This window comes from Chrysemys picta, chromosome 14, assembly GCF_011386835.1.
Source record: "Chrysemys picta bellii isolate R12L10 chromosome 14, ASM1138683v2, whole genome shotgun sequence".
In the NCBI taxonomy this organism is placed as follows: Eukaryota; Metazoa; Chordata; order Testudines; family Emydidae; genus Chrysemys; species Chrysemys picta.
Genome location: NC_088804.1, coordinates 25,656,144 through 25,680,337, shown reverse-complemented (window position 1 = coordinate 25,680,337; position 24,194 = coordinate 25,656,144). Strand labels below are relative to the sequence as shown.

Genomic DNA, 24,194 nt, shown 5'->3' with positions numbered 1-24,194 from the left:
AACACACTGAATCACAACGGAATTTTAAATGGATTTTTAAATTTATTTCCTGCTTAGATTTGCAAATTGTTCTCATTTAAAAGTAAATGGCTTTACATATTCCATGACCTTGAAAACATGCTAATGTTATGGTATTATTTTTCAAAATGTCAGTGTTTGTTTAATTCAGAATAAACATTAAGCGCAATTAAAAGGCAGAAACATTTCCTTTTTACACCTATATAGGGGCATTGAATTGCTTTTTTATTTGATTCACAGAGCAATGTAGTCGTAGTTATACTTACTTTTAATTTACCTAAGGCTGAGCTCACTTTCTGTGTTTGTGGTAAATGGATGTTACAAAATGAAACCGATTCCTAGTAATGATTGAAAAGTGATTCATAATCACAAACATGCTTGTCTGCTTCTTAATATTTCACATCAGGCAAGTTTAATAGTGTCCGAAAAACATGTTTATAAAGGTTTTGCATAGAAAAGTTGTTAGCTATGATGAAATGTACAGTTTTCTCTAAAACCATTCTAAGCAACCAATTTATGTGATGGACTCTAATAATTGACTAACCCTTTATTCAAATAGCTACTAATTTATTAACTGTCTATAAACTATGAATGGACCATTGATAGAAAGTGTGGCTGAAATGAGAACATGCTGTGTGCAGGAACGGGGAGACTGGTAAGGTTGAGATAATGAGGAAGTGTCACGCTGTAGTAACGCTGGAATGTAGTAATGTGGCAGTTTTAATCTGGATTTTCTGCAGGTAGGATTTTATACTAGACTGTACTGTCTATAAGAAATAAATAACTACTGCAGACTACTCAGTGCTCTGTTGCCATTTGGTGTAAACATACACATTTCTTGTGTGATAAACTTGTAACCTTAAAAATAACAAATATGCTGGTGTGTGTTAGTGGAAGGCATCAGAATCCCTCCCCTTACCTCTGTCCAACTCCTTCTCAGACTTCTCCAGGCAGACACCCAGTTCCTTTAATCTGACTGCAGTGTTTATGCTAATTTAATTTGCATAGTAGCTTCCATGGGCCATATTTTTCCATCATTTCACAGGTGGGACTCCCAGCAGCTGTGTATCCCATGTGACTTTTCTAACCATGTCTGGGGTCTGACATAATGTTAACCTGTACTGTTTGTTTAACTGTATATGTGAATCAGAACTGTGTTGTTAGATCCTCAAAAGCTTTAACATATCATAGCCAAAAGAACTAGATGTGTGCAACAGCACCCTTCACTTGGCAGACAACACAGGACATCCAGCCCAGAGCACCTCACTATATTAGTGAGTCTGGAAAACAGTGTATTAGGCTGGTTACATATTTAGCTGATGAAAACTATTTAACCCACATCGTGCCCTTGGCTTTACCCATGAGACTGCTGCTGCGGGCAGGATTTGGTCCATTGAGTCAACTATGTGAAGGTCTGCTGCTGGAGTTACACAATTGTGCAATCTTATCTATCTAAATAGGTCATGCCACCACACTTGATAGGAGAGTGGTGTTTGAAGGACAATGCCTACATTACTGGTCACTTTGCCTCTCCAGAAATATTTCTGAAACAAGTCATTTTGTGTATAAAAATCCAAAGATGCCTAGAGGATATGTTGTACAATGTATCCAAAAGCTAGACTTGTAGCTAAAAGCCAGTCACCTGCAATTTACTGTACATGTGACAAGGAAGCTGAATTAACATTGCACAAGCAACTAATTTTTGAGTGTTTGATTTTGCAATCTTAATGTCCTCAACAAAGTGTGTGTGTATGTGTATAATTTCCTAGGTTTTTAAAAAAGAAAACTAAAAAACCAAATTCCATCCTGTGGCAGCATATTGAAACCCACATGGGTCATCAGTAGCATTGCAACCTTTAGATCCACCACTCGACTTCTGCCACATGAGCCAATAAAGTAACTGATTGTAGTAGTAGGTTGTCTTCCTCTGTGTGGACCATGAAGTGGGATGAAACACTTGCCTCTCCACCCCGGCAACTGGCTCCAAGTCCCCCTCCCATTTCCTTCACTGGTTCCCAGTCTTTCCATCACCCAATCCTAGTCTCCTTGACCAGACAGCTTCTTCAAAGATGACATGGCAAAGTTTAGGATTCTTTTGCTTGCGTTTTATTCTTCTGATCCACTGGGGAGTTCAAGAAGAATAAAATAAAAATCTCTCTCAGATGCATGCACTTGCTCATGCCATGTCATCTACTTCCCTTCTGCAGTTCCAAATGCGTGTTTTAGAGAAAAGAGGAGATTCGCAGCCTTTCATTTTACAGCTGTGTGAACTCAACAATTTATTTAATTCTGCTTTATAATACATTTTACTTGATACCAGGTAAAAGAAATAATCTGGCAAAGAATCATTAAACGGTTTAATACGTCTAGATGACTCATTTTGTTTGAACAAATGGATTATTTTGCAAGCAGAAGTACAAATGTTAACCAGCTTTATTTTTAGTTTAAAATGTCAAGAGGTCAGAAACCATTAAAGCCACTGTAAGGTGGGAGTCACCATGGTTTGTGTTCTCTTGGATTGACACCTTACTAAAATTGCTTTTATTGCAGCTTAGTGACTTACTAGCATTTTTCTGATAAGATAACAGGAATGACTGGGTAGGCATATTTCCTGGTAAAAAGAGATATGGGAAATTAAAGCTCCATAGAAAATGGTACAAGCTTTTCATTTTAGCAGAACAAGAGCTGGAAATGCTAAGAAAAAAACCCTGCTACTTTCTTACCCAACCGTAACGTGTAAATGATCGTCTTTTGAAAAGTAATGTTGGAGTAAAAGCCGCTGTAAGACTTTGTCAGGTCAAAGTTCAGTGGTTAGGTGGTTTGGGAGTAACAGCGTCAGGTACGTGTAATTTAGTGTGGAGCTAATTATACTTTTAAAAAAAGACAACGTGATGTAAAATGAAAAAGACAACTAGATCCAGCACAGCAACATGGCTGCTCTGGATAGAAATGGGTCAGCATTTGAATGGCACCATACTCAGGGGCAAATCTGTCCCCAGCATAGTTAGAGGAAATGGGTTGTGTGCTGGAGAAGTGCCAGAGGAACCGGGGAAAGGGTTGCCTGGTTTCCCTTGCTGCCCCCTGTGCCTGAGGGTTTGGGTTTCTTGGATACATATAAGGCCTCTTCCTCGTCCCTCCCACAGTCCACCCTAGCTGGAACCTGGCACACCAAGTGCAGATACTCCCTCCCTTTGCCTGCTGGCTTTAAGTGGAGTTTAAGTGAACCTGAGAGACTAGCATGGGCACCTGCAAAGGGGCAATTTCCACCCTAATAGACTTCTGTGCCTCTCTCCTAGCAGTGGGAAGTTCTGGTGCTCACAAAGCCTTGTTCATCTAAACCAAGCTGGGTTGAACGTGCACTTTACACTCCGATTGCCATTGCTTTCTAGTGTGCCTCACGCAACACACTAGAATATACTGGTAACTCTGTGTTCTCTGTAACAGGTCCGAATTGAGGATGACATTGCAGTGGCAGCCAATGGAATGGAGCTACTAACATGTGTCCCACGTACTGTGGAAGAAATAGAGGCTTTCATGGCAGAAGCCCAAGGCAGCACCAAGTCATTTGACTCCTTGGCCAGCCAAAAGTAGTAAACTCCCCAGTGGTTGCTGCCTTCTGCTAACCAGCCATCATTCTGATTTTACACTACTGCTTATAAAATAAAATGCATCAGTTCTGCACAGCGAATGGAATCAGGCAAGTCATTAGCTGGAATGATTACTTTATTAGAAGTGAAGTTAGAAGGATTCAGCACTATACATTCAGGTAGCTCTAAGTCTTTATGCTTGCAATCAATAATTTATATTACTAAGTGCCAACTGACAAATTAATTACAGTATGAACAGATGAAATTATAAAGCTTTAAAATCTCTGCTCATCTGTATCTTTCCAATCAGATCTGCATTTTGATAGCAGTGATTTTTTTAAAATAACAGCTCTATTATCTGAATGTTGCCTGTAATCATAAGAAAATTCTTAGAAATCCTATTTTGGAAACTTATATCACAACTACTACAAAGTCTTTTTGTTAATTGGGAGTGGCTGAAAAAGTGCCACACGTACATTTTTCTTGATATTGATGGAATGCACAGAATTAAATGTCTAATAAAAATCCTCCCTGAAAGTTGTTCATAACTTTGTGTAGATCACTTTTTCCGTCTCCCATTATGTCCGTCTCCCATGACTGTATCTTTATCTGAGCTTTCTACCCATTGTGTGCACTGGAAATTCAGGCACTTCATTAACTAGGTTTTATCCCCCACAGACTGAGGGCACTGAACTTCCATACACAGGCTACATCCCCTTCGCTCAGAGAAGCAGGGAGAGATGTCGGTTTCTGTCTCTGTCCTTTAAAATGTAGGGTACCACGGTTTACAAATCTGGGGTCTTAAAAATTCCACCTGAACAGCATAAAGAGAGTGTCTTATGATACAGGAATTCAGTGTTATGCAATGGATTACACCCTATGGAACAGGTGGGATTTTCAAAGCTATCTGATATTAGTAAAGGATCCATTTAAAATTTGCTTCGATGCTCTGTAAATGTGTAATAATGATGATTTATAAACTGAGTTTCCCTGCATGCAGGATATGCATTTTCTAGAGGAACATTTCCTTACCATACAGTACATGAATATTTATGAGATGTACTTATTCCTTGCAGGCAATTTCTTGCAATGACAGAATGGCATTACTTACAAATAACAAATAAATCCAGATCATGTTTCCTTGTTTTATGAATACACTAAAACACAGTTTAGACTGTCTGCTCATCTGGGTAGTGACCTTACATGTAGTCTGACTACAAAGCATCACCAAAACAATTCTTCTGTTGTATAAACAACGCGTTAAATATTTATTTTAGCCCAAAAAGGGGGGTTAGGTCCAAAGTATATTGCAAAGTCTTAAAAACCAAATCATTAATCCCAATAACCTTAATCTGTTCAGAAACTCCATTGTACAGATGTTAGTTCCAGTAATGGTAGCACCTATTGTTGATACTATTCAGAACTTTCCCAGCATCATCATATAATCATCAAGTGCTCAATTTCACTGATACAACTCCCAGACTTCTGGGCCCAGATTATTCCTTGTGTTAGAGCAGGGGTGCGCAAACATTTTGGCCCGAGGGCCACATCTGGGTGTGGAAATTACATGCAGGGCCATGAGTGTGTGGGGGGGGGGAGCGAGGGGTGTGGAGTGTGACGGGGGCTCAGGATGGGGTTGGGTTGCAGGAGGGGTGTGGGGTGCAGCAGGGGACTCAGGGCAGGGGGTTAGGGTGTGGCAGGGGGCTCAGGGCAGCGGCTTGGGGTGAGGGGGCAGGAGGAGTTCGCGGTGCGGGCTCTGGCCTGGCACCGCTTACCTGGAGCAGCTCCAGGGTGGCAGCGGCGTACAGCGGGGCTGAGGCAGGCTCCCTGCCTGCCCTGGCTCTGCGCCGCTCCCAGAAGCGGCTGGCACCATGTCCCTGCAGCCCCGGGGAAAGGGGGGGCAGAGGGCTCTGCATGCTGCCCTCGCCTTCGGGTACCTCCCCCGAAGCTCCCATTGGCTGCGGTTCCCTGTTCCCGGCCAATAGAAGCTGCGGGGGGGGGGGGCCTGCAAGCAAGGGCAGCGCTCGGAGCCCTCTGCCCCCTCCCGCCCCAGGGGCCACGGGGATGTGGTGCCGGCCGCTTCTGGGAGCGGTGCAGAGCCAGGGCAGGCAGGGAGCCTGCCTTAGCCCCACTGCGCCATGGGGCTGGCAATCCCACAGGCCGGATCCGCAGGCCGTAGTTTGCACACCCCTGTGTTAGAGCCACCGTACACTAGACCATTGCCACAAGAGGATGCTCCCAAAGTGGATGGATCAACAGGTGGCATGGAGCCAGAATGACCGCTCTTGACATCGGTGCCAAACTCCCCGTGACTGGCGTAGGGGCCAGCGAGCCCTTTATGCGGCTCAGCAATCTGCAGCGTCTGTAACAAGACCCTAACTTGTATCAGGGCTCTAGCCCAGCACAGTGCAGCCTAGGATCACAGAATACAACTTCAAACTACTTTTGGTCCCCTGCCTCCTGCACTGCATTTTGCTCCCCTCATCAGCAGCTGGAACTGGGTCTTGGTCTGGAATAATTTCTTCTGAAAATGTTAATTGGGTTCATTGTGGTTAGTCAGTGGGTGACCCATTGACAAATACAAAATTGTGCTAAAGTGATTAACCAAACATACACATTTAAATATAGTCTAGAATACTTGGCTCCGTTAGTTTTGACGTAAATTTGTTTTACAAATGTGGGGACTGTTTCATCTTGTAGTGGTAACTCCACTATAATATGGCTTGTAAAAGGTAAGTCTCATGAGCTCTAGAATGAGGTCTCTGCTCTTTTAAATTGTCACTGAGAAGTGGGGTGAGATGATGGGACTTCTTGTGACAATTGACAGGCTTGTCTGTAACTGCATTAATTCTTCCCCTACTTTTTGTGCCTCCTAAAAAGCTTCTAGCTATTGAAACATACTAATGATAAGGACTCCAGTTTTTACTGCAATAACTTTGCAGCCAGAAGAACAGATACAGAGAGAGTCTAAGAACATTCTAGACTCTCCTCTCCAAAAACCCCTGACCAGTTTACCCAGTGCAAGACTGTGCCTGTGTCACCACTTCCTGGACTCGGTCAGGATCTATGTTCCTGAATAAGTCAAAGTACATTTCTGTAATCATACTCTGAACACACCCATTAGCTCACTCCTCTGCTGCTCTGGGCACTTTGAAACCTTCATTTGCTTTGGTTGGATAGCTTTGATTAATTGAAAGTAACTTTTTACAGTTTTTAGAAAATACAGTTTTGGATTTGTTTCAACTAGAATATAACCTATGTCTAGTTAATAGGCTTCCCCCTTCCTCCGTGATTAGTCTTGGCAGCCATTGTTCCCCGCTGCTGTAGAACAGGTTGAGCAAATAATACTGTAGAAGGCAGAGCTGGTTGTGCTTCAACATGTACCAAAGAACAAATGTTCTGAAAGGAGAAAGAACAAAATAAATGTCACACAACTGACATATTTATACCTCTTTCATTAAACGTGTCCCAGAGGTTTCTCTAAATCTAGTTTTGTTTTCTCAAATTTTTCTTTGTAGTCAGGGCCCCATTAATTTTGTCACCATAAAATCTACCTCTTTCTGCAGAACTCTGCTCTAGAATCTCAGCTTTTGTTTATAAAAAAACTAAGTACGGTATCTACCCCTTGTGACTGGGGGGAAAAAACCCTTCCAAGGATGAGTCGATATAACCCATACAAGGATGTCTGCTCGAGACCTGGTCTACACACACTGTACTGATTTAACAAAGGGCGGCTATACACTCAAACTGCCACCAAAAGATCTCACTGCTGCACTAACTCACGGTGCTAGTGAGTGTGTGGACACTCTTCTGTTGGAGTAAGTTTCCTATTTTGATTTAGCCTAAAGTAATTTTTTTCCAACTTAAAAACTAAGGAAATAGGGCACTTGTTTCTAAAAAGTCTTCACACTAGGGGTATGAAAGGTTTGTTTGGTTTGTTAGATGTGAGAGTGAATTAATTAGTTACTTTGATGCAAGTTTGTGTAGCCAAGGCCTGAACTGATTTAGTTAAATTGGTGCAATGCACTTGTGTGGACATTAGATCTTATCTAAACATACAGATTGTACCACGCTAGCTTTCCTGGGATAGTGATACAAGCCCCTCTAATGTGCATATTTATACCAGTATAGCTATTCCCATGCAGGAAGGGGAATAAGATACATCAGTGTAAGGCATCTTTATCCTGGTGTAACTGCATCCACACTAGGGGTTGCCAGTATAACTATTATGGTAAAAGATCTCACCTCTAACCTGACATAGTTATACTGCTACAAAAGCTGTGTGCAGATCAGACCTTACATTAGCAGGTCTTAATAACTTGGTAACAAACCTGAGTCTGCAACCAGCCTGAAAAAAGCACCTAAAGGGAGGAGTGCATTGCCCCAACCGTATCAGTGGGGCATAAATGTTGAAATCTGTTCTACTGCAGTATTACCTAAACACCCTTCTAACCTTATTACAAACAGAGGAATGCAGAGGATTTTGCCACCAAATTTACGTCAAGCTTGCCTCAGAGTATGTGGAACCTTGCTTACAGGTCTCTATATATGTATGTGGGATATGCTTGTCCTGTATAATCAGCATGAATAACTAATGCATAAAATCCAAAATGAACTTGAAAAACTCCACTGAAATAGGTACACGCTGAAATCTCCAGTTTAGAAGAGTATTTATTCCACCAATTACTGAGGAAGAAGAGAAAATAAGTACCAGTATGTGTCTGAGTTGTACAGTTAACAATAGAAGTAATCCACTGTGCCCTTTCATTACCCCATGGGACTACAGGTTTCCAAGGAAGAGAAGTAAGATTGATGTATTATGTTAAATAGACAGTGTGTGCTGTAACAGCTGGGAGCAAGGTAAGTAAACCCTTGTCTGACTAGCCTTTGGTGGATTTAAGGTCGATGCTACTATGCCTTTGACAATAGTTGTGTATTATTTAACTAACACTAGATTCAGCACAATCTCTCTTGAAACTGATCCTCCAATTACATGTAATTTAAAATAATGAGCCTTTATAATCTCTTGCTTCAATGGGTTTGGGTATTTAAAGGGACACACTGCAGTCTGGGCACTTCTCTCGTCAAGTAACGCAAGCGCACAGACTGCTGTTAGAAAACAAATCACTCTTCAACCCTTTCGTAGTGGTTTTAATTATTTTAAACTAGAAGAAATTGGAGTCCACATTGCTAGCGCACAGAGTGCACATCTCGTATTGTCTTGCCTGAGTTTGGAGTGTGTGGTTGGGGTTTTTTTAAGTCTGAAATACTAAATTTTGTTGCACTATAATTTAAATAGCTAGATGAGTGGCCAGCTCAGTAACCTCGAAGTGCTGTGTCCTAGAGGCAGAATCTTCAGCTGCCAGGAAAGAGGGTGCGTATCTCCAAGTACCAATGCCTGTGATGAACACCACACTGAATTAATGAAACTCTGTCCAGCCTTATTTCCTGGAGGAGAGTTGGCAGGCAATGCACAGGTAAGACCACTCAGATACATAGGCTCCAGTTTCTGTGATACAGAGAACAATGGCAGATGGTAGAAAAGGAAAAGGACAAAAATAAAGATTTTTGGGCGTGGGGAGTAATTATAGCTAGACTGCCAGGTCTTGTGCTTAATTCCTTTCTGAGTCACATGTTAGATCATCAGCTTGGATGGGAAAAGGCATGATATGATATGAGAACCTCAGGCAAAAAGAATGGAGTATGCCTTTGTCTATGTATATAACACATAGAGACAGCTCTTTTCAGTAGTGATGGGAATCACCAAACAAGGATTCTACATAGATTAAATACATGATCATTCCTGGTGCATGACTGGAACTCCTAAGTGCTTCTGCAATACAAACAATACCGTAATAGAGGTTTTTAAATGACAAGGTGGGAAGTGGGAAGAGGAGGGAACTTTGCCTTGCAATTGTTTTCAGAATTAAAGTAATGAGTTTCATAGTGCGTGGCACAACCAACATGACTATAAAGGGCCTATTTCTCATTTTACATCAGTGTAATTCAGTTGACTTCAATAGAGTTAGTACTGATTTACACTGGCTCAGAATCAGAACCAAGGAGTGTAGCATTAAAAGGAAATTTTTGGAAACAGACTCCATAATTTTCCAGTAAATGCTAAGAGTCTTGAATCTGCACAAATCATGGCATTCTGCAGAGGAAACTGCCCTTCCATGATTTGGCTATAGCTTTACTTGTGATATGGAATGTGTTTCCAAAACGTACTGAGGCCAACTACAAGTATGAAAATGTGTAATGAGAGCTGTAGTATACTTGCCTCATATACCCGGCTATGTGTCTTACCTGTTTGCTGCAATTATACAGAATACACAGTACAGTGGTTATTCTATGTCACCCACATCTTGAGAAGTTATGTCAACATTACTGTAATGAGCATTAATGTTAAAAAAGATGGAAATTTCATCCTCAGTATAAGCTGAGGAAGAGTGGCATCCTTAAGATTGTTTGCTCTTTTAAGGGCTCAGCAATTTTGAAGGCCACACAATAGTCCTCAAAACACATGGACTTTTGAGACCTTTAAAAAAAATTCTGTAGTAAAAAAGCAATTCTATGTCAGCTCATTCAACACAATACAATGGATCGTTGGGTAATTACTGCAAGGTTGCCTTGATTAACAAAGTAAGAGGAAGCACATCTATAGCAACAGAACCAAATTTCATTTTTAAACTTGTAGCAAGTTTTTGGTGCTTGCTACAATAGTCAACTTAAATATAAGACATTCCACTCCCGAAAAACTTAATGCCCAATGGATTTCTTAATAACTCACAACACTTGCCTTGGCAAAACTCACCGTTTTTTTTAACCCGGTTGTTCCATACTAAAGAAATGGAAAATAAGTTACATATTCACTGAAGTAAAAATAGCAAATATAGCTTTGAAGAATCATACTGTATATCTTTCTTAAACTTAGTGTGCAATTGGATTGAAATCCGGCTTGTCCAGAAGTATTGAATGTTCAGTTCTGAAATAAAAAGCTAGATTTCATTCAGAAGAATACAAGGATTTACATGTTTTTATAGATTATCATTTATAGCAGAGTAGTACTCAAAGGTCCCTGGGGATGCATTTTACAAAGTTAATATACCAGGCTCTTAGGTTTCTTTTCCTTATACTCTAGGGGTTTGGGGCATATCCAAGGGTCTTAAAGTGTAAATGTAATGTAAGCCCACCTTATTACCCCCTTACACTGCCAGAGCAACATAAAGTGGACTTACTGTAATTGAGAATCAGGCCTCAGGTAGTTAGAAGCTGGCAAGAGAATGCCACCAATTCCCTGTAGGGAAATTAGGGCCAATACAGAGTCTAAACAGGTCCAATGCTTTGGACCATTGCATTGACGTTTAATGGGATGTTCCACAGGTCAGCCCTATTAATGTGGGGGGGAGGGAGGCTTTGCTGCCTGAACCATTTCTCAGAAAATACAACTAAAGTGAATAACTTCAGCATTTGTGGCTTTTCCATTGCGTAGGCACAAATAACCAGGAAATACTCCCAAGGCACCTTTTCCCACTGATTTGTTTTCATAATAGCATTAATACGCTGGCTCCAGTGCAGTTTCCAGGAATGTGGATGTTGATCTTAAACTCTAGAAGCTTTTCTGAGTGAGACTTCAGACCAAGCTGGTTTTTGGACAATTGTTGGACATGCTGTAACTGACTGAATAAAAGGGGTTTTAATAGAAGATAGATGAGGAATGGGGACAGGCTCCCTATGACTCTTCAGAAAATTACTGCTAATCACCAATGCAGAGCTGATGTTCTAAATATATACCAGAAATAAGTCCAGCCCCCACTACAGCAGAGACCTCCAATGGCTATCTTGCCAGCAGTTTGAGCTGAACAACCCTATTTTATGTAAATCGCTACCATTCTATTCCTAGTCTGACACTGACTTGCTGCAGGACAACAAGCTAATAATCCTAGCGTTCTCTCCACAAGTACTGAGCATCTGTGGGTCATGTGAAGTACATGTGGTGGAAGCCAATGGGAATGGAGCTGATCAACACCTATAAAAAAAACAGGCCCTGAATCTCTCTGCCTCACTTTCCTAATTTATACCAAGGGATACCGATCCACCTTTGTAAATAGCTTTGGATTCCCTTAAAAGCTCCATTACAGACTCCTTCCAACTATGGATGTTGTCTTTGCAGTTAGATTATATGAAAATAAGTTGGCCAGTTTCTTTAATATATTCAGGAAAAGATAAAAGGTGAAAATATGGCTAAACTGTTCCAACATCACCATAATGAACTACTAATGTACAAATAAGGTTAGCTGAAAAGGATTCTTCTCAGACCATTTGTGGCCTAGCCTGGGATCCTCATTAGAATACGCCAGGAAAGAGTCCCAAGGAAGTCATGGGTATAAGGTAGAGGCTCCACCTGGGCCCCAATATGCTGTTGCTTCTATTAAGCATGAGGGCAAAGAAGAGGCAGCACGATCTAGGCTCTGAGGCAAAACATTTTTATTAGCTTCTGATATTTCATCCCTACCTACTTAAGCTGTGACTAGAACCAGAAAATTTCTCTGTAAAAGACTTCCATGAACTAGGACAAGCTGTAAAAGTCTTTCTTGGTTGATGACCTTTGCAGTAAAAGTTTAAACTCAAAATGGATTTTTTGAAAGTTTTATTTTCTAACTTAGCATCTAACCAAGATCTTACCCAAGTTCTCCTCCTAAATACATACGCAATACACACAATCATACTACAAAGTCAAGTATGGAAACAAGTAGTGTAGGAGGGAAATAAAAATCAGGTAACAGTTCACTAGCCAGACACACGGGTTATATGTAACACACATACTATAAATGGAACATTTAAAAATGAAAATAAATTAAGGTTACATCAAAGCTCCTGCTTCACTTTTCTAGTTTAACTCCTCAGTATAATATACTGCTGCGTTATGGGTCACAGTAGGGGATTTATCAAATTTAAGAAAAAAAAAAAACATTGTTAGAGAGAAACTGTTTCATCAAAATAAAACAAGATTCAAGATACTCCTTCGCATGGCAATGGTGTCTATAGGAAGTCTGCTGCATCAGTTATTCAAACTAAGGGCATTTCTTTTTTAAATTACTTTGGATTTCTGCAGGATATCAGTTGCTAAACTAAACAGCCATATACCTGGCATTGTATGGTAGTAAGGATCAAGTAGTCTACATTGTGATTGAACAGATGTTCTGCATTAGCCCTTTCATTGCTTTAGTCAATGTGTGTATGTTACTCTCATCCTGATACCTGCACCTTGGCAGCAGTGTGATTCTAATAAGCAATTATTTTACAGAACTTAAACATTTTCAGGAGACCAAAACATGATGCTATAAGGACCCAAAGTCACCATAGGAATAATGCTAGCATGTTGAACACAGGCTTAAAGGGGTTATAAAAATAAAATGTTGTTCTACTTTACCTCCTATACATGATGCTTCCGGATAGCCATTTACAGGTTGTGAGCCAATTTTCTGTCTGTCAGTCATAATACATTACAATTTCTCACAAAGAATGTAGTAGTCTTTAGAAAACATTAGTAAGCACCCTGGCTCACCATTACTAGGCACTGTTAGTAGGCACTCCCTGTTAACTATGACTAAGAGAGATCTACATTATCTTGGGTAGGGCTTGTGCTACACATTTGAAGTAGCCCACCAAATTAGAAAACAAATTTCTGCCCTGGCCTTTGAAGTTTTGTAATACACAATGTAGAAAAGACTGCTTAAGAAATACATTTTAAAGGGTACTGAACAGATATTTCATCTAATTATCCATCAGTATTGCAGTAAAACCTCCCAGCTGTACTCCTTACAATATGCAAAATATAAGATGGTGAATGTACATTGCTGTAGAAATTCAATTTCACTGACAGGCTCCTGGTTTTGTCCATTTAGATCATTTTTACTTGTTTAACCAAACCTTTCAGAGCAGAAAATATTTAACACTTTAAAACATACTCAAAACAGTTTACATCTTATTTGTATCAAATCTTCAGTGTTAAACCTAAAAGGAGAAAAAATACCCACAAGATGATCTTTAAAAAGTTAGAACAGCATTCCTTCTCTGTACTGAATGGGTGTGCAGAGAGGGCTGCACCTCTAATGTTCAGTCCACGCGGTTGTGAAGTTTGAAGTTTGTGTCTATTGTCCGGTGTTATCTGGGTTTGTGGTGGTGTTTTCAGTGCCAATAGGTTGCACATTGTCTGCAAGATTGTGTGCATGCTCAAGAAACAAGTCTTTAAGTACACTAAGCTCCTTTGTCAAGAGCTTAATTTTTGCCTCCAAACGTTCATTTTCTTCTTTAAGCTGATTGACCCTCTGTAGCGTATCTTGTGCTTTCTGCTTGCTTTTTAACCGGCTCTTTTTCACCGCCATGTTGTTGCGCTCTCTGCGTTGGCGATATTCATCACTGTTTCTATCCACAGAGGAATTCTTTTTGCCTTGTTTGCTTGGAGCCACAGCTTTGCCTCCACCACCAGGACTAACTGGCACCAGCTGAGGAACCTGTTGCAAACCACTTGTGTGTGCTTGTGTGTGAATCACACTTATACCATTTGTTTCTGTAGTGGTGTTCAGCTGTGATGTTTTGCTCATTTGGACAGACTCTTCTTTAACACCACAACCCCACATATTATAGAAGTTATTAACTTCTATAATATGTTGCCAGCAAATCTTCACATGGATTAAGGGCAAGTTGAACCTAACAGAAAAATAAATTCTATGAAACATTAAAAATGCCATGTTCAGCTATGATCTTATACCTTACTAGCATTAGTCCTGGTACATTACTGTTGGCATATCTATCTGGTAGTAACCGCTTATTATGCTGGAAACAGAGAAACTGCCACTGCTGAGATATTTCAGAAGTCTCATTGAATCATTTGGGTTGGAAGGGATTGTTAGTGGGTCATCTAGTCAACCTCCCGATATTATGCTTGGATTAATTCAGTTACTCCAAAACTATCCCTGATGTCTAGCCACCCTTGCATAGCTCCAGTTTCATAACCCCAGTCTTGGCAATGCGTTTTACTGTCTAACTTTTCCTCCAATTATATAGTTTCTCTTAATTTTCAGACTGAATTTTCACTGCTGCAGCTTAAACCTATTAATAGTCTGACTCTTGACCCAACAATAATCGTTGATCCTTGACCTCTTTAGACTATCCCTTCCTGTACATACATGTAGACAAGTTTCAAATTAATCTCCTTTTCTTTAGGCTGAATAAGTCTTACAATATTTTCCAAACCTTTTATCTGCCCTCTTTTTAACTTGTTTCACTTGGGTCTGTTTTTTTGAAGATATGATGCCCAAAATTGAAGTCAGTGCTCCAATTAAGGTCTAACAATGCTAAATAGAGTGGAATAACTACTTCATTTAAGGTAAATGAAAAATATTTTCTCTGTGTTTAAACTACCAAGTTAATTCATGTTTGTTCTGTCTGAATGTATGCTTTCCGATATAAAGTGTTCCCATTTCAGTTCACAATACTATGACAAAATGAAGTAGCAGACAAAATGATTAATGAGAAAGTGTTAGCTTAACATGCTAATTGTTCTTTTAAGGAGACTAAGTAGCCCTGCAAAGAAATACTTACAATATATTCTTGATCACAACCTGTCATCATGAAGGATATCATTGTATTTATAGTAGTTATGGCTGAGAAGGTCCAAAGTCCTTATTTTCAGACACTTTTATAACTTTCCAAACAAATTACCCTTTGAGCTAGAATTTCTCTTTCTCCTCAGACCAAAAGTGATGTTTTTATATATAAGAAATGTGTAAGATGGTCTTTTAGGAATGAATCAAGTGACTCTATAAATAAAGATGAAAACTTGTCAATAACTTAGGGCCCTGATTCTGCAAATATTAACAAGGTGCTTAAGTGTATACCATTAACTTCAATCGGAGCAAAGTTAGGCTAAAAGAGCATTTTTTGAAAATCCAACTTTATCACAACGCACTGTATGTGTAATTGGAGCACTGCACATTGAAATACACAGCTGCAATTTAGTTGAATGGTTATGCATTCAAATAAATGCAAGTAGCGTTAAGGTAATAGTCTGTACAGTGAGGCCAGTGCTTGAGGACTGTGATGTCACCAGAAACTTAGACAGTATTAAAGTACTGATTTCCTAGTCTATTCTGTCTTCTTTTATTACATGGATCCATTAAGAAAATTCTGTCCTACTTCCTGTTCTCTGACTTCCACTTTAGAGAGAGAGAAGAACAGCACAGATGCCTGAAAAATATGTAAGTCACCGCATATACAATCTCACACATCATTTACCAGCATTATTTATCACCTCACTCACCTTGTCTCTCTAATATCCTGGGACGGACAGGGTTACAACTACACTACATTTTCAAGCATTGTTTCTAAATATACTCAGCAGCTCTGTATAAATTCTACTGTTTCCAAATCAAAACTCTATTCACAAAAAGTTGCAAATTTCTCTCCTGTATCCTCTAGACCCTTCATAAAACAACCCAGGACATGAAAAGTAAAAGCAAGTATCACAATCAGTTGTACCCAGCAAAAAGGCAGGATGTATAGCAGATGTGTGAGAAATCCAGGCAAACCAGGAATGTACAAGCTGCACACATACCATGTGAAGGCCATGACAGATAGTCACATTAAGAGAACCACCTCAACCACAAACAAGCTGAGGCAACTGAGCCTGCAAACACAAGTTGTGTATTTAAAAAACAGATGGGACCCACAAGTACTAACTGACAGGTCAAAAACAGGATTGATTTCTCTTCATGTTGGATTAAGGGAAAATATCTTATTTGCATAAAATGACCCTGCACTGACAAGACCTGATTGTTTAGAGCATAGCACAATAGATGGATTATCTGACTCCTGCACACAGATAACAGATCAACACAGATGGTTGTAAACGAGACACTGAGCTTATTAATGTCTGCTGTAAGAGCAAAGATAAATGTGTATCTTCAGGGTTATGGTCAGTCTATACAGAGGACAATTCCCTTATTGTGGGGTCCCTGTTTTTTCTTAGCTGGCTTCCTTCAGTCACTAGCAATTCATATATGTCAATTTTCACATAAGGAAATGAAGGTGATGTGCAACTTCACACCAATATAAAAGAAGGATTCATTTGAGAATTCCTGTCTTTTACTGACTCAGATAATAATTATAATATTTAGCTCTTGTACAGCACTTCTCATCCATAGATCTCAAAACACTTTATAAAAGGATGTCAGTATTATTATCCCCATTTTACAGGTGGGGAAACTGAGACACAGGGAAGTGACTTGCCTAAGGTCACCCAGCAAGCCAGTGGTAGAGCTAGTAATAGAACCCAGGTCTCCTAAGACCCAGTCCAGTGCTCTATTCATTAGGCCATGTTAAATGTAAAATTATATTGTAAACGTTAATGGGGCCAAATGTTAGCCTACTCTATTTATTTGTTTAGCAGATGTTTAATGTTCCAATGCTCAAATAAAATGCAACCAGCACAGCAACCCTATAATAATAATAAATCAATGCATACACATGACTGAAGCAGGGAAATGTCAATAAAAAAAATCAATTTCAGTTTCAAGTTTTTCAGGGGTCATTAAAGGACTTTAATTATACAAACCATTTCAGCGCATGTCAGCCATTACCTTCTGCAAAGCTAACATTTTAATATAAATTTATATTTACACTGTTAAGTTTGGAACATTTTCTAGACAAGCAGCCAGATTTTCTTTCATAACTTGTGTATAAAAGAGACTGTGGGTTCAATTTACACGCAAGTAAAATTCAGAGAAAAGCTGAATAAATCAGCATTGCCTGATCATTTCAATGTTTCTGCTCAAAACTTCTTCCACAATAAATGTGCCCTTGTACACTGAAAAGCAATTTCCTTAAAATGACTGAGAAGTGCACTAGTGTGGCATATTTATCTGCTACCAAGAAATCTTCATTGTGAAAGTAGTATTTCATGGCAGAAGGAGCCCATGTAGCCTGCATAATGTCTATCCAGCTGTATGTGCCTGTCTAGCCTTGTATTTAACAGGTTCATGACTGCAGCTCTTAAAGCAACTTTTGGTAATTCATGCTACACTGAGCTCTTAGGTCCTGATTCCCCTAACCATGCAGCTAATTTGAAAATGCACATGGACAGACTCTCAGCAAGCCAGCTCCATGTCCAAGTACTAGATTTGCATGAATTGCACACAGATGTTTATTAAAATCAGGGTCCTAGCATTTGCTTTTTTCTTAATTTTTGACTTGTGCTAGTTACCTTCCCAAATAATACTCTGAAGCTCTAACACTCTCAGAATTGTATCTCTCTCAAATAGACCCCATGTGAACCTTCTAATTACAGGCAATTTATGTAACTTTTGTCATGTTGCTGGTTTTGGACATATCCTACCCTAGCACCCAGGTACATTACTCCAGGGTCCTCATTAACTATGTTTGGACAAGTCCAGTTAGAGAACATGTTAGTAACAGAACTTCCAGTAACTGCTTTTTGTACTTCTCAGGATTCTGAAGAGGAGGTGGGACCCGGACAGCCCATGCCCAACAAGCGCCCCACCCAGACCTTGACAAGTCTCTTCATGTTGCCAAATCTCATGTGTTTTTGTTTTCCTACTGTAAGTATTTAATGTGATTTTAGCATTAGCTTGGGGGAAGGAGGAAAAGACCAATTTTTCCTCCCTATGCAAACGTTTTTTTTTTTAATCTTTAATGTGACAACTGAAGGATCAAGGGAATGTTCATAGAGTGTGGCACTTCCAACTTCAGATAGTAATCGTAGGCTACCACCATCTGATGGCTGTTTAGTGGTTTAAGTGCAACTCTTGCTAGAGAGATGTCCACATCACAAAAAAACTCCACCTTAGTTGGCACCAATTGTCCTTTCAGCCCTTTCCTTCTCTGCGAAGACTATCAAACCAACTATTTTATACCAAAAGACCATCTGTACAGATCAGAATGCAGGACTGTTGGCTGGCAATGCTGGGAAGTCTGCACTGCTGCTGCCTGTACTGAACCTATTCTGAAACAGAGGACTTTGATCTCCCAGGCTGTGTCTCTCCCATTTTCCACAAGCAGAGATTTCACAGGAAATAACTCTTCAATAAGCAATTCGAACAACTGTGTAGTAGGTATGTATTAACAGCTCAGTGAGCGCTGTTGTTGGTCCACAGGCATCAGCTGGTAAGCACCCAATTTCAATAGAACCCTGAACATTATCCAGTGGAGACCACAATGCAAATGCCTGCAGTTTAAGCAAATCCCCTAGCAAAATATAATCATTTTTCCAGGTACCAGCAGGGTATGTGAATGTGTATATTGCTTTAAGTGTAAGAGATTGTTTGGTGTTTGTGAGGCTGCAACTACACTCAGTGATACTAAGGAGTACATTAAGTACTGATTGTAAACAGTTTAGGCTCTAAATATTAATTACCATATATACTCGTTCATTAGCCCGTTCGTTTATAAGCCAATCCCCCAAAATGGATAGGTAAAAATAGCAAAATCTGTATGACCCTTTCATAAGCTGACCCTATATTTCAGGGGTTGGAAAACTTTGGCTCCCGGCCCATCAGGGTAAGCCGCAGGCGAGGTTGGGACGTTTTGTTTACCTGGAGCGTTCACAGGCATGGAGCCCTTCAGCTCCCAGCGGCCACGGTTTGCCGTTTCCAGCCAATGGGAGCTGCGAGAAGTGGCGCCACTTCCTGCAGCTCCTATTGGCTGGAAACGGCAAACCGCGGCCACAGGGAACTGAGGGGCTCCATGCCTGCAGATGCTCCAGGTAAACAAAATGACAATGTATTAGATATTCAATTAAATGATTCCACAGAGTTTAAAATCATCAAATTTTGGTGTAGACCCGTTTATAAGCCGACCCCCGCTCTTTCATGCGTCACTTTTTTACCAAAAATATTTGGCTTATGAACGAGTATATACGGTACTTAAATCAGATAAAGAATGAGACTTTAAAAAAATAATAAAACGTGCTCACTCTAACTCCCAATGAGCATTCAACTAGAATACAAAGATCTGACTTCAATGATCCTAGTCATATTAATTTTCTTAGAAGCAGAGGAAAAGGGTTAAATTATATTTGTCACACTAAAGAACAAATACTCCTCCCTTCACCTAAACTTCTAAGATATTGTTATAAATAGTGGAGGGTAATACATTAACCCTTCAAAGTCCTTAAGAAAGTCCCTTTATAAGTCAATATATACTGTTTAGGAAGCTTCTGTTATGGCTGTTTAGATTTTATGAGATAACAAACAAATTGTTAATTTGGCTAATTTTTTGAGTAACAATTCTTACCATTTGTTCAACACTTCATGTATTAGTTTTGCTCCTTGCCTATTTTCTGAGAGCTGAGACAGAGTTGACTATGATCATCTAGATCAGGGATCGGCAACGTTTGGCACGCAGCTTGCCAGGGTAAGTACCCTGGCGGGCCGGGCCAGTTTATTTACCTGCTTACGCGGCAGGTTCGGCCGATCGCAGCCCCCACTGGCCGCGGTTCGCCGTCCCGGGCCAATGGAGGCGGCAGGAAGCCGCAGCCAGCACATCCCTCGCCCTCGCCGCTTCTCGCCACCCCCATTGGCCCGGGATGGCGAACCGCGGCCAGTGGGGGCCGCAATTGGCCGAACCTGCCGCATCAGCAGGTAAATAAACTGGCCCGGCCCGCTAGGGTGCTTACCCTGGTGAGCCGTGTGCCAAACGTTGCCGACCCCTGATCTAGGTAGAATGCCTTTAGTGTTTAATTTTATGTCAACTGTCTTGTTTATACTACCCAAATAGTAACTGAACCTGAAAGGTGCTGAGTATTTCTAATTTCCTTCTGACTTCAGTGGGACTGCTCACTTGAGCTAAAACCGCAGGATTGAACTCAGTCCAGATAATGGTATATAAATGACAACAGAATAAAGCTCCAAACCTACATTTGCTGTACACCTGTTAAAGGCTCAATCCTGCAAGATGCTAAGCACTCTCAACTCACAGAACCAATACTGCTCAGAACAGGGCCCTAAATCAACTACCCACTAACTGCTGTCACAAAAAAGATCAAAAGAAAAATTCCTCTTCCATGCTTTCCTCGATATGTCAACTGTTTTTCTGTGCGTCATAGGAAAACAGTGTAATAAAAATATAATTACAACATCTAATTATGAAGAAATGTAACTAAGTACTTCAAATGACTTAAATATAATAAAATTAAAATCATACTGGAGCGGTCATCTTATCAGTTTCGTGGTGTAGGACAAGATACAGGAATTAGTCTGATACTCAGATGTCATAGGAAAGGCACAGAATTTCAAACTTGCAAAGTAATTTCAACTCTGGTTTTAAAATATGTTAATTACTTTATTAGTTAACCAATTTTTAAAACAAATCTTTTACTTCATCTTTGACCCATTTTTTTTTAAATTGTGTCTAATAGTTGTTCCAACCAATATGGAACAAGTTTGCATTTAAAAGTTTTAAGAAATTTTGATAAGGCATTTCCTAACAACTTTCAGAATTGAACACCTAAAGCAAAGTCAGGTATATTCAATGCAAATAATGTATTTTTTAAAATATTTATGTGGGGATATGAATTTGTCTGGGAACAACAAAGGTTTTATGAAAATACTCAAATCTCCCTTGAAGAGTCCAAAAGAGGAAAAGTGTATACCCGTTTTTAAAAGGCTCTGTATTTTAATTCAAGATAATTATTAGCTCCCTAAAATCTTGAAAAATCTGAACTGCAGATTTCCTGGGTTCTTTTGGCAAAGAGGAGGACATCACACGTACCATAAACAAAGGACAATGTCAAATGAAGGTGTGTACATTCTTACCAACACCATCATAAGATTATTGAAATAAACTTTTAAAATTCAGTTTACTTTTCAATATTTATATATTTTCCTCTGGCTCAGTCAATAGTCACTTTCATTTTCATTTATAGTCAGTTTCATTTTCAAGTTCCCAACATGCAAGTTGTAAACAATACAGGGGACTTTTTTAAAAAAATTAACTCTTTAGTTTACACTTCGAAATTTTTTTCAACTTACAAAAACATTTGAAAAGCTTCCAATGCTCTAAATTTCTAGCTACATGAATCATGCCCCTGTAAAAGTGTCCCTCAAAAGAACTACCCTATTCTAACACCATATTTTCATCCCTTTTATTCATGTAACTTGTGATGTTGATGAAGAAAAACCAGAAATCTGAAGCTCAGAATTCTCAGGATCTTAAGGAGGTAATTTTGCTGAAACACAGCAGTACATACATTTCCAAACAGCCATATACAGTTTCCCCCTTCGGGAACCCTACAAAAAAAGTTGTAATCTTTTGACAAAACCATTGCTCTTCACCTTTACCATTGTAAATTATGAAAACCTTAAAAACATAAAGGAATTTTAAAAGTACCTTTTTTTTCACACACATAAGATACTTTTTTTAAATTGCTTTTTTGTTTTTAAGGTTATGTTTGACTTCCCTTTTGACCTGAATCGTGCTGTTTACAACACTGGTTCCCACCAGGAAGTTAGACTAGTACAGCACTCCACAGGAAAGGAGGGCTTCATTCTGGACCCTGCAGATTATATTCTTATTCAGAAACTATTTTGATCTCTAAGGTTTTAAAAGAAAGCTGAAGAAATCACTTAACACAGGAGCTAATACATCCAGTTATGCATAAATCTGGATAGTAAATATTTTTATTAACATGCTATGCTCCTAGCCCACTGTGTGATGTCTTTGAGTGACTAGATCTTCCATTTCTAAAGGCGCAATAAAAGCTTGTGTATAGCAACTACAAATTTTGCAAACAAATAAACTTTCTGGAGAAGATATTCAACTTTGTACTTTAGGCCCCAATCATCCTCTTACTGTTGATCCCTAGTTCAGTATTTACACTTCTCCTAGCATGAGGGTGTGTGTCTGTGGCTTTCCCTCGCTCTCCCCACACCCTGCCCTTCTCTTACTGCTGCCCCACGGGGTTGGGAGGCAGATGGGCGCTGTGTGTCTGTCTATCCCTCCCCCATCAGGAAGCAGGGTGTGGTGGGGGACTCGGGGAGCAGAGGCCTGTCTCCCTCTCTCCGGGCTCCCCTCCGTGCCAAGCATGACTTCATCCATCGGGGAGGAGAGTTGCCTGGAGATTGCATCATACGCTCTCCACGCGCAACACCACAGCGTAACCGTGAGGAAAGTCCCGGCCCCTCACACCCATCACTCGCCCTTCTCTAACTACCTCTCCACGACCCCCTACAGAGCCCGCCCCATTCAGAGACCCCCACATACCCACCCCACACCGCTACAGACCTTCCCCCACCGATCAGACCTCCCAGCCATCCCGTACTACCCCTACAGAGCCCGCCCCATTGAGACCTCCCACATACCCACCCCACACACCAGAACTCCTAGCCACCCCGTACTACAGAGCCCGCCCCATTGAGAGACCCCCCCACATACCCACCCCACACACCAGAACTCCCGGCCACCCCTACTACAGAGCCCGCCCCATTGAGACACCCCCATATACACCCCACAACGACCCCGCCTCTACCCCATACCAACCCTACAGACCTCGCCCCCACTGACCAGCCCCCCCCCACATGCCCACCCCTTCAGACCCCGCCCCATTGACCAGACCCCCCCACATACCCACCCCACATCTCCAACAGACCCCGCCCCCACCCGACAACTCTCCCCAGACCCCCGTAACCTCCCACAACTCTCCTATAGGCCCCCCTGCACCCTTCCTCTACAGCAGCCCCACAGCTTCCTCCTCCCGCGCCGCCCCGCTTCGGCCTGTGCCCGGTGTAATCCCCCACCCACCCCGGGGGTACCGCGCCTGGCCGGCTCCCCCTCACCAGGGACGGGAGGAGGGGGTCTCTGCGCACGGCGGGGCGGCCCCGCGCCTCACCTGGCCCGGGGATCGAGACCGGTACCGATCAGGGAGGGGGGCACGGGCTGGGCCCGAGTCTCTTTCTTTAAACTGGTGAGTGAAGGCGAGCGGCGATTGCGAAACCCTTCTCCTTCGGCCCAGCGTCCTAGCCAATCAGAGGCCGGCCTGCCGCAGGGATGATGCAATAGCCGCCCCGATTGGCAGTCCCCAGAGCCAATCAGACACCCCGCTTCTCTCTTAAAGAGAGAGGTGCTGTTTTTGTGGGGTTGGTAAATCCCCCTGGGGCTGGGCACTGCCCTCTCCCGCCATGCTCCCATCCCTCCCATATCCTGGGGAGCGCTTTTCCCTCGGGTGGGGGGGGGAGAGCTGTTACCCCAATAGCCCCCCCCGACACTGGGAGGCAAAACCTATTATCCCAATAGCCTCTCACCCATACACTGCCTGACGGGGGGGGGCTATTACCCCAATACCCCCCCCACACTGCCTGAGACTGGGTGGGGGGTAAACCCTATTATCCCAATAGCCCCTCACCCACACACTACCTGAGACTGGGAGGGGACCTGTTACCCCAATACTCCCCCCCCCACTGCCTGAGTTTGGGTGCGGGTAAAACCTATTGTTGTCCCAATAGCTCCTCCCCCACACACTACCTGAGACTGGGAGGGGACCTGTTACCCCAATACTCCCCCCCCCCACTGCCT

At 41.3% G+C, this 24,194-nt stretch overlaps 2 protein-coding genes and 1 long non-coding RNA gene across 5 annotated transcripts in view; 2 read left to right on the top strand and 1 right to left on the bottom strand.

The window, feature by feature from the left end:
• PEPD (peptidase D) overlaps positions 1-4,153 on the top strand; it is a 222,121-nt gene extending 217,968 nt beyond the window's left edge. The window contains exon 15 of the mRNA XM_005289912.4: positions 3,463-4,153. Coding sequence (XP_005289969.1) covers positions 3,463-3,609 — 147 coding nt within the window. The 3' untranslated portion in view covers positions 3,610-4,153. The remainder of the gene's footprint in view (positions 1-3,462) is intronic.
• Positions 4,154-8,949: 4,796 nt separating this feature from the next.
• On the top strand, positions 8,950-18,632 carry LOC122173909 (uncharacterized). The gene is made up of 5 exons (XR_010592592.1): positions 8,950-9,082; positions 14,917-14,997; positions 15,792-15,868; positions 18,116-18,226; positions 18,498-18,632. It is a non-coding gene; the product is annotated as an uncharacterized LOC122173909 (long non-coding RNA).
• Positions 12,076-23,671, bottom strand: CEBPG (CCAAT enhancer binding protein gamma). 3 transcript variants are annotated; one of them, XM_005289916.4, is made up of 2 exons: positions 23,512-23,671; positions 12,076-14,318 (listed from the first exon to the last, which is right to left on the bottom strand). In XM_005289916.4, exon 2 carries the CDS (start codon positions 14,246-14,248, stop codon positions 13,760-13,762), a length of 489 nt encoding a protein of 162 aa, XP_005289973.2. In that variant the 5' UTR covers positions 14,249-14,318; positions 23,512-23,671; the 3' UTR covers positions 12,076-13,759. The 3 variants fall into 3 exon arrangements, with proteins under 3 accessions (XP_005289973.2, XP_005289974.1, XP_065423260.1); XM_005289917.4 differs by having other exon boundaries at positions 23,459-23,638; XM_065567188.1 differs by lacking the exon at positions 23,512-23,671 and adding an exon at positions 15,213-15,316.
• Positions 23,672-24,194: the final 523 nt, after the last annotated feature.